Here is an 11,167-nt window from a genome sequence, read left to right on the forward strand (position 1 = left end):
TGGAGGGGATGGTATGATGGGTCAGCCTAATTTGGCAATTGACTGATCTTTGACTACTGGTGGTAAATATGCCCAATGGCCTGTCATGGGATGTTAGATGTGGTGGATTCTGAGTCACTACAAAGAATTCTTTCTGGATGTCTGGCTGATGAATCTTGCTCACATGCTCAGGGTTTAGCTGATCGCCATATTTGGGGTTGGGAAGGAATTTTCCCCCGGGACAAATTGGCATAGGCCCTGGGCTTTTTTCACCTTCCTCTGTAGCATGGGACACAGGTCACTTGCTAGTGGATTCTCTGTACTTTGAAGTCTTTAAATCATTATTTGAGGACCTCAGTAATTCAGTCTTAGGTTGGGGATCTATTACAGCAGTTGGGTGGCTGAGGTTCTGTGGCTTGTGTTGTGCAGGAGGTCAGACTAGATGATCATAATGGTCCCTTCTGACTTTATAGTCTATGAGTCTACAGAGAGATAGAGTGGGGCCTGCGTAGGTAGGAAGGGGATTGTCTGGCCTGGGTGTTGCTGGATAGGTGGAGACACTGACCACTAGCAAGAACAGATAAGGTTTCCACGTGCTAAAGCCAGACAGTAGTGAGTTGTGTCAGAAAGAAAAAAATCTAATCTCTCTATAGAAATCTCACGAGCCTGGGTACCGCAGGAACTATCAGTTACCTGCTCTGTAGCACTATTCACTCATGAATAACAATGCACTTTGCAAAGGTGGGTTGGTGTCATCTGTGAGTGGCCCCATGGTGAGGGCACTCTGGAAAGCAGCCTTCTATTTTTGGCTGTACCAATGACCTGCTCTGGGACCTTGGTTACTTCCAGCCTGTTTCCCCTGCCACCCTTTGTGCCTCTTGTCTGTTTGGATCGTGCACTCTTTGTAGCAAGGACTGCCTCATACTCCCTGCTATGATGGAATTGCAAAAACGGAGAACTGTAAGACAAAACGAGGTGGTTGTCTTGCTCTGAGCTCATCTGGAGTACTGTGCATGACTCTGGGCGTCACACTTCAGGAAACGTGTTTAAATTAGGGAGAGTCCAGAAGAGAGCAACAAAAATGATAAAAGGTTTAGAAAAAACCGGGCATGGTTAGTCTTGAGAAAAGAAGGCAGAGTGGACCTTATGACATCTTTAAATATATTAAAGGCTTTCATAAAGAGGCCAGTGATCAATTGTTCTTCATGTCCACTGAAGGCTTCTTTCTTTCTTTCTTTCTTTCTTTGCCAGACTGCTGATAACTGACAGATGGTTCAGCACTCTGATCACTGTAGCCTCAGTTACTTCTCCCAGGGATGGCAGACTGTTAATGAAGAGAGGCTGGGGGAAGTAAGGAACTAATTAGCCTTCAGCTGGCTAGCCTGATAAAAGCCAGGAAGACAGTGTTCTGAGGAAGAGGAATAAGAATAGGGCTAACTGAAGCTAGACTGAAAGAGTGGCCAAGATGGGGAGATTCCTTTCTCTTGGAAGTCTGGTAAAGAGGGGCTGACAGGGGTAGAGAGTTAACAGCTGATGTTGCACTGTACTTGGGTTGGTGGAATGGCTGGGAATAAAATATAGATGGGAAACTAAAAGAAAGTGGGTCTGAGCAGTTTCCGGGGCATCAGAGGGTGGGGAGAGAGCATCACCTAGTCTTTCGTTCTCATCTTTTAATTTGTAGAAGTGCTATAGAGGGAATCCATACACATGCTCCTGGCATCTTTGATGTAACTTAAAAATTAGAGCAAGCCGGCTGGGAAATGCTATTTCCCTGTTTTGTTCCCAGCTATTTACCAGGTTTACCTGTAGGTTTGTTCCCGGACCACAGGAAAGGACTTTGCCCAGGCAATCTGCAGGGAAGTGTGTGTTGGTTCTGCAGGAGAGGGTGGCTTGAAGTCAGCATCGCCAACTCAAGGCTGAAGCATCCCCACCATCAGACCTTTGTACTCAGTGGCCCGTAGGGCCTGGATTGAGTGCTGAGTTTATCGATCTGTGTTCTAATGTACAGACACGGTGCTGAGGGCAACTGCACCTTAATTTCTCGCAGCTATAGCTAGTGCAATCCTCTCTGTTACCAAAGTGAGCAACCCTCCCACAAGAAACAGCCAAAACAGCTGAGTGCTTGGATTACCTCCAGCACGTGCCTCCAAGTCCATAGGAGACTCTACAGATGCGTGTAGTATGCCGCACCCTGCTGTGGGGTCGGTTATAATGCTTTCACATTAACAGATGCATTCATAGAGACGTCAATTTGGATGCAAGGCGGTCGCTACCACATAATTACATGCAAAATTACCACAAAATTACACGCAAATACTGCATCCCACAAGAAGGCAGAGATAAGGCTCCGTAGGCCTACACGGGGCCTGAATGAACTATGGCTTTAAATTGAGTTTGGATGTTAACATGGATAATAGGCCCCAAAATCATGTGACCAAAAAAAATCTGGGATAATGAGAAAAGAAAGAGGTTATTTATGTGAAACTAGTAGTGAGCTTTGAAATCGAGTGTTAGTTTGTTTAAAACATGGGTGTGTGAAAAAAATGCTTAGTCCAGTAGTTGGGAAGAAATACGGCAAAGTAAGATAAGAAGAAAACCTTCATAGAATCATAGAAGATGAGGGTTGGAAGGGACCTCAGGAGGTCATCTAGTCAAAGCAGGACCAACCATAATTAAATCATGCCAGCCAGGGCTTTGTCAAGCCACAACTTAAAAACCTCTAAGGATGGAGATTTCACCACCTCCCTAGGTAACCCATTCCAGTGCTTCACCACCCTCCTAGTGAAAAAGTTTTTCATAAGATCCAATCTAGACCTCCCCAACATGAGACCATTGCTCCTTGTTCTGTCATCTGCCACCACTGAGAATAGCCTAGCATCATGTTCCCTGGAACACCCTTTGAGATAGCTGAATGCTGCTATCAAATCCTCCCTCAGTCTCCTCTTCTCCAGACTAAACAAGCCCAGTTCCCTCAGCCTTCTTGGCAACCAGGGCACACTGTTGACTCATATCCAGCTTCTTGTCCACTGTAACCCCCAGGTCCCTTTCTACAGAACTGCTGTCTAGCCAGTCGGTCCCCAGTCTGTAGCAATGCATGGGATTCTTCCATCCTAAGTGCAGGACTCTGCATTTGTCCTTGTTGAACTTCATCAGATTTCTTTTGGTCCAATCCTCCAATTTATCTAGGTCACTCTGTATCCTATCCCTACCCTCGAGCATAGTGACCATTCCCCAACATTAGGGTTATCTACAAACTTGCTGAGGGTACAATCCATCACATCATCCAGATCATTAATGAAGATGTTGAATAAAACTGGCCTAGGGCACTCTGCTTGATATCAGCTGCCAACTAGATGTCGAACCATTAATCACTACCTGTTGAGCCCGGTGATATAGCCAGCTTTCTATCCACCTTACAGTCCGTTTATCCAACCCATACTTCTGTAACTTGATGGCAAGAATACTGTGGGAGACCTCTTGAAGAAAGAGGCCCAGTCATCAATCTTGTATTGACTGGGGCAGAGGACAGATTTCAGTCCTAACTTCCTCCCCTGGCTTTAGCTAAGGTCTGATAACCAGGAACAACATCGCTTTTATATTATAGTGTATAAAAGACAAGGGGTTTTGGAGGTTTCTTTGTCAGTGTTTTTACTTACCCCTCCAGAGTCATATCATGATGGGACGGTATCTCCTGATTCTGTTATGAGTATGTGGTGTTGCTTATAAGTGTATTATTGCTATGACATAGAGCAGTGGTTTCCAACCCTTTTGGCTCGAGGGCCACAAATATTATTTTTATAACCCTGAAGGGTCACCAGTCTATCAACTCATAAAAAAATGTATTGAAGTATGTGCATCATTAAGGACTACAAATCACTACATATTTAAAGGAAACATTTTGATGCTTCTGTTCTCATTTTTACATTCACTATTTTACACCTACAAGTCACCCACAGTATGTCACACACTCACAGACAAATCACTAGTGTAGATGAGTGACTGTCACTACACATGGCCTGGCAGCTAAGTCATGGTGGGTGGCCTGCTAAGTGCAGGCCAAACCGTAAGGCACTGATTTATAGTGTCCTGCCCCTCCTCAAGCATGGTGGGTCCTGGATGCTCCACCAGCAGTGCCCCCCATCCCACTGCAGCCAGAGAGAAGAAGTTCAGCGAGGAGGCTGCCTCCTTGCTGATCTCCCGTCCCCCAGGCTGCAGCAGGGAAACTGCACATGTCATGTAGCCCTGTGCCCTCCAACTGGGTCCCTAGGCAGTGGCTTCCTTCTCCAGCCAGGGGGATGGGAGATCAGTGCTCCCCTCCCTGTGGTTCCAGCAGGGACCCCAATGCCTAGGGACCCAGTCAGAGCACTTTGCCATGCTCCCTGATAAAGCCGGAGGAGGGGAGCACTGATCTCCCATTATACCATCCCCTCAATAAACTTATCAAGCTCAGTCTTGAAGCCAACTAGGTTTCTTGCCCCCACTGCTCCCTTTGGAAGGCTGTTCCAGAACGACCCTCCTCTGATGGTTAGAAATCTTTGTTTAATTTCAAGTCTAAACTTCCTGATGGCCAGTTTATATCCATTTGTTCTTGTGTCCACACTGGTGCTGAACTTAAATAAATCCTGTCCCTCCCTGACATTTGTCCCTCTGACGTATCGATAGAGAGCAATCATATCTCTCCTCTGCCTTCTTTTGGTTAGGCTAGACAAGTCAAGTTCTTTGAGTCTCCTCTCATAAGGCAACTTTTCCATTCCTTGGATCATCCCAGTAGGTGTTCTCTGCACATGTTCCAGTTTGAATTCATGTTTCTTAAACATGGGGGACCAGAACTGCACATAGTATTCCAGATAAGGCTGACCAACACCTTGTATAATGGTACTAACACCTCCCTATCTCTCCTGGAAATACCTTGCCTGATGCATCCTAGGACCACATTAGCCTTTTTGATGGCCACATTACATTGGTGGCTCATAGTTATCCTGTGATCAGCCAATACACCCAGGTCCTTCTCCTTTTTCACTTCCAATTGATGCATCCTCAGCTTATAGCAAAAGTTCTTGTTATTAGTCCTTGCACTTTGAATTTATTTAGCTTGTTGTATTAGGCATTAGTTACATATTGATTTTATTTTCTTGAAACCAATTCTGACTTTTATGCGTCATTACTTGTAAGCACTTAAACTTCTTTTATGGTTTTATCTAAACCAGTGTATTTGAATTGAAGTGTTTGGGGAATTCCATTTGAGATAGAAGGATCCATGCATACCATTTTCTATTAATAAAACGATGGACTTTATATGAGCTTGTATTGTCCAGGAGAAAGCTGGGCAATGCAAGACACACATTTCCAGGGGGATATCTGGCAGTGGGAATTTGCTGGTGTTGCTCTACAGTGTAACTCAAGAGTGGTTGGATACTATATAATAATAAGAGTGGATAATAGGATTCAGACATATCATTTTCTATTAATAAAATGACGGACTTTATATGAAATTTTATTGTCCAGGAGAAAGCTGGTGTTGGTCTATGCTGTAATTCAAGAGTGGCTGGTTATAGCACTCACATAGTATAGCATACATGCTGGAGATTGTGTGTGAGCAGACCAGGAGTGGTAGCTCCCACAGCGAAGCAGTGTAAAAGGATGGAGAGTTGAGGGGACACAACTGTTCATCAGTCCAGCCTGTACCCTAGGTAATGTCACAGTGGAGTTTACACTTACAGCATCAAGTGAAATCACTGTCCATTAAAGACTGAGATTAAAAAAAAATTGAGTTACAAAGAGTGATGGCCGTGCCCTGACCTCAGTGCACCTAGGGCCAGAATGCAGCTGCATTTACACTCTGAATGCAAGTAAGGGGAGTCTACGGCCCTGCTGCCAACACTACATACCCCTCACAGGAAGAGCTGGCCTAGCCAGATGAGGAGGAGAACCATTTTGTGTAATTTCATAGCAGGGATAAAGTGTTCTTATCTCACCCCGAGCAGCTCACAGAGAACAAACTGAATCGTGATCTCGTCTGTTGTGGGGCAATCGATAATACCTAATGATTAAAAGTGATTCACATTAATAATGGGGAGTTAATGATAATAAATGACGCTCTGTTGTGAGAGTTCCTTTGTGAGCTGAATCCAAGTAGAAGAGTCTTATACTAACACATTACTTAGACTGCAAGGTTTTGGGGCAGGGACTGTCTTTTTATTGTGTGTTTATACTGTGTCTAGCACACTGGGGACTTGGTCCATGACTGGAGCCCTAAGGGCTTCAGATTAAGAAATGGTTAGGAGATCAGCTCCCCAAGGGACAGTGCAGATAAGTACTAGGACGTGCCCTCCCGCCAGGCGAACCAAGGCGTCCTTTTCAGGGTGTGTTGAGATCACTGCCCTCTGTTCCAGAGGTGCATGAAGAACTGGTCCTTGGTGCAGCTAGTTGACGAGGATTCTATACTCCTGCACTTCGGTATGTAGACAACTCTCCCACTGTAAATTTCTGTTCTTCTTCCAACTGTTTAATGCCACTTATTTCTAAGAACAGTGTAAGAGGAAAGTCCTGCAATCCCTTGCCTCTGAGGGTGGAGCCAACTATCACAAGATATCCCATTGGCTTCAGTGGGATTTAATCATTCACACACTCCCATAAAGATTTACACAGTTGTAAACACAGAGACTTATTCTGGAATAGCTATTTCTGATTAATTCCCAGTTTAGATGCTCTTAGTCTAAGATAAAAGTGTCTTTCTTTGTTTTTATCTAAATTTTCCACCGGGGAGAAAAATATTCAGATCAGCTTTCATTTGGGGTATGATCCCTTGTGCTGCTTTGTTATAACTATCTGTTCCAGATCCACTGGTGGGCTGGTAAGTAGCCTGTTAATGTGTCTGCCTTTCTCCCCGAGTTTAGGAACAATTTTTCCACATTGCTTTTGGTGGGCTGACTTTTATGGTTCCTGATAGTTTGCGAAATCTGGCGCTTGCTCTTTCTCATATTAAGGGCAGTGGAGACAAAAATGTCTCTCCATCACAATCTCTCTTCTGTCACTTTGGCTGCATAATCACTACCAGAGCTGAGTGAAATTTATTTTTTTTTGATGCAATTTTTTTTCCAGTAAGAATTGACCAAAATTTTCACAAGTTCATGTTACATACAGCAAATTGTCTGACTGAAAAAAAAATTCTGAAAAAGTGTTGATGTTTCCTAAATGAAACAGTTTGATTTTTCAATTTGAAACAACTCTTAATTTCAAATTTTACTTCCATTTTTTTTTTTAAAAAAAAGGAAGCCTCGAAAGGCGATGAAATGTTTCAATTTGGGTGAAGCTTAAATGTTTTATTCGATCTGAAATTAAAGCTTTTGATTTTTTTTTCATTTCACAGAAAATTTTGGAAATTTTTTGTTTTGGGTTGATCTAAAATATTTTGTTTTTCAATTTTTCATCTCTATTCTCTGAGTTTAAACTGTTTTATGCCTCCCAATTTTCACTGCTGGTTTGTGATCCTCAGTTCTGTATTTGGTGAGAAGTCAGCCTTATCTTTGCACATTTCACTGTGGGCAGTTTGCAAATATGATCATTCCATGCTGTGATCTCCAGTCATCTATCTTGTTGCTGTTTTTGAGTTGTTCTTCCAGGGAGTGGTTTATTGGTAATTTAGTTGTGCACAGCACCACGCATATTGTTGGTATTTAAATACATCAAGAAATAATAAGAATGTTCATATTAGCAGGTCATGTTCCCGGAACAAAACTGCTGCTTTTTCAGTCATTTGAAGACAGGGGCAGTTGCAAAATTTTTATCTTAAATTGGCTTTGAATTCCCAAAATATGGGAATGGTAGGATCTCAGATGTAGGTTGAATTAGGACTCTTAAAAAATTCTAACCTGAATTTAGGATCAAATTTCAAACAAATTGTATCCTGAGATTTTTGTAATCCAGAGTTTGATTCACATCCTTTTCTATCCAGGACAGTGGTAATTTCCCTTGATTATATATCAGTTATTATGCATTGTGTAACCCTTGCTTTATTAGCCTTGGCCCAAATTACCACAGATACTGAATGCCTTAATGTTTGGATGACCAACTTGGGAAAATGTAGTCTGATTTTCAGAAATCTTGTAGGTCTTGATTACTTGTACTCCACTACACCAGTTTATGACCATCGTAGCACCTTTGAATTTCAAGGGACAGATCTTCATCTGGTGTAAATACACATATTGATTTACACCAGGTGATTCTGGCCCATTGGACCTACATTGACATAAAGCTATAGAAACTCAGCGGTGACTCACACCCAAAGCAATAAAATTTTCATAGACTTTGTGGCAGAGTGAAGGATTAGGCCCATTTGCTTTGACTTTAGTTTTGGATGCTCAGAAGTCCTGAAAATCAGGTCCTGCCTTTCTCAAGATATTAAAGCACACAAAATCCCTGGTCACTTCTGCACTTTTGGTCATTTTGACGCTGTGCCAAACTTAACATTTCATAGAGTTCTCTGTTTAAAGGGTGAGTTTACAAAGTGCTCCAAAATCCCCATGCATAGACAGACCTAGCTGAAAAAAGGAGGGACCAGCTTGGAAATTATGTTGCACAATTGGAGTCATTTGGTTATGGGGTTCTTGAGACACATCCCCTCCAAATTACCAAATTAACCTTGTTTTAAAATCTGCTGGACCTCATGATAGTTTTAGACAAAAAGCTGGGGGGAAGGAGTAAAGAAGTAATAATAAAAGCCACATAAAACATACATCACGGCATTGCTGGTGAGCTGCTGTAGAATCCAGTACAGAATACCCAATAATTGAAACCTTATTAGATATTCCTTTGGATTCTAAGAATTAATGCATAGGACTGCTCAAAGCAATGGTGAATTAGAGACAGAGGTTGCAGCAAATTGTGCAAATTTCTTAGCTTCCTAAAATTCACAGGAAGACTAAGGTTGTCTGAAGAAATCATATGACTGCTGATGATGGAGGGAGTGGGACAGTATTCTGTGACACATTATTGTTTCCTTTCTTCTTCAGGATGAAGAATATCCCAGAAAAAAATGGGAAGAAACAGCACAACAATCACTGGATTCATTCTCCTGGGTTTTTCTGACGTTCCTGGACTTCAGCATGTATTTTTTTCAGTGCTTCTGTTCACCTACATGGTAACCCTGGTTGGAAACCTTCTCATCATTCTTCTCACATTGACTGACCCGGCCCTTCACACCCCCATGTACTTCTTCCTCAGGAACCTGTCCTTCCTGGAGATCTGCTACACCTCAGTCAATGTCCCTAAGATGCTTGAGAATCTGCTTTCTGGGGATAAAACCATCTCTTTCATTGGCTGTGCTGTGCAAACCTTTTTCACCTTTTTCCTTGGTGGGTCAGAGTGTCTTCTCCTGTTGTCCATGGCCTACGATCGCTACGTGGCAATATGCAAGCCCCTGCATTACTTAGTCCTTATGAATAGGAAGATTTCCTCAGGGCTGGCTGCCGGATCGTGGCTCAGTGGTCTCCTCATGTCCTTCGGTCACACCAGCATGGTGTTCACCCTCCCTTTCTGCCAATCCCATGATATTAACCATTTCTTCTGTGACATCCCTCCACTGCTAAAGCTGGCCTGCGGGGACATCTCCAGTAAAGAAATGGCCGTCTTCATGATGGCTCTGCTCTTTGCCACTTTCCCCTTCATGCTGATCCTTATGTCCTACATCTGCATAATCTCCACCATCCTGAGGATGCATTCAGGGGAGGGCAGGCAAAAGTCCTTCTCCACCTGCTCCTCTCACCTCTTGGTGGTGATACTCTTCTATGGCTCTGCTGGCATTATGTATCTGAAGCCCAATTCATCCTTCTCGCCAACCACAGACAAGTTTCTCTCTCTGTCCTACACGGTCCTCACGCCCATGCTAAACCCCGTCATCTATAGCTTGAGGAACAAGGAGGTGAAAGGCGCCTTCTGGAGAACGATGAGGAAAAGCAGGTTCTGTTGAATAAAGCACATGGATTTATTGTAAATATCTCCAGCTCAATTCTTTCTCCTCCGCAATGAAATACATTAAGGTCCAGCTTCTGATGTCATCTATCACTTTGACTAGTAGTTGGATCATTCCTCTGGTTGTACTTCCTATTTGCTAGACATTTTGGATAGGGAGGTCAAAAATTTTCCATCATAACTTTTTTCAATGGAAAATTGCAGTTTCAAACAAACAAAGAAACAAACCCACCACCAGCCATTTCTCACACAATGTGTTTGCTTTTCTCAAAAACAAATGTCTTTTTTTTTTTCCAGAAAACTGAAATTATTCAAGTTTTTGATTAAAAGGAAAATTGTTTTTGTTGAAAATTTAGATGACAACTAAAAATGTTCTTTTCCGCTATTGGACTTGTGTCCATATACGGAAATAATAACAACCACCAAAACTGGCATCGGATGGAAACCTGGGCAGGAAGGTTGATGAGTAAATATCTAAGGGTATGTCTATAATGATGGTGGCAAAGTTGCCGCCGTCAGATCGATCTTTCTGGATCGATTGAGCAATCAGTGCTCAGTTGATCAGGAAGTCGATGCTAGTAAACCACCCCCTCAAGTGGCGTAGCGCTGCATTGATGGGAACACAGTTCCCGTCTGCGCAGTGCAATAGCTTGCATAACTTCTCTTGACTGCCACCAAATCTCCAGGTAAGTGTAGACCACGGCTTAGAGAATGAGTATCTATTTTTTCCACACATGTGAAAAAGCTCTGTATAGCTAAAACTCTCTTTCACCAACAGAAATTGGCTCAATAAAATATATTACCTTACCCATCTTGCTGCTCTGTCTATTTATCTTTCTAAACAAACATCTCTCTCTCTCTCTCTGGACATGATCCAGCAAAACACTGAAGCATATACTTAACTTTAAGGACCTGGATAGTCCCAGTAACTTCAATGGGAACATTTATGGGCTTAAAGTTAGGCATATGCTTAAGTGTTTTCTGGTTTGTTGTTTGTAGAGGGGGGCGAGAAGAGACGGGAGGAAGGGAGGAAGGACCTATAGAGGTTCCTTCCAGTCCTACACTTATATGATGCTATGATTTCCTTATGACAACCACTGGCAGGAAAAGTGTTTGGAAGCTGTGTCTGTGTTTATGTTGTGTGGCTGTGTAGATGCATATAAGAAGAACTTGCTTTTGACAGAAAGTAGGAAACACTTTATTTGCAGGGTGTTTGAGT

The 11,167-nt window shown here is 42.8% G+C and overlaps 1 protein-coding gene across 1 annotated transcript; it reads left to right on the forward strand.

Moving 5' to 3' along the window:
* Positions 1-9,013: 9,013 nt before the first annotated feature.
* LOC137153314 (olfactory receptor 5V1-like) lies at positions 9,014-9,946 on the forward strand. The gene has a single exon (XM_067548503.1). It carries the CDS (start codon positions 9,014-9,016, stop codon positions 9,944-9,946), a length of 933 nt encoding a protein of 310 aa, XP_067404604.1.
* The last annotated feature ends 1,221 nt before the right edge of the window (positions 9,947-11,167 follow it).

The sequence above is a fragment of the Emydura macquarii genome, unplaced genomic scaffold (genome assembly GCF_026122565.2).
Source record: "Emydura macquarii macquarii isolate MOO-44397 ecotype Brisbane River unplaced genomic scaffold, CSIRO-AGI_Emac_v2 contig_227, whole genome shotgun sequence".
In the NCBI taxonomy this organism is placed as follows: Eukaryota; Metazoa; Chordata; order Testudines; family Chelidae; genus Emydura; species Emydura macquarii.

What these genes read in the sequence shown, in the direction of transcription:
- LOC137153314 (XM_067548503.1), top strand. Translation starts at nt 9,014, where the DNA reads ATGGGAAGAAACAGCACAACAATCACTGGATTCATTCTCCTGGGTTTT.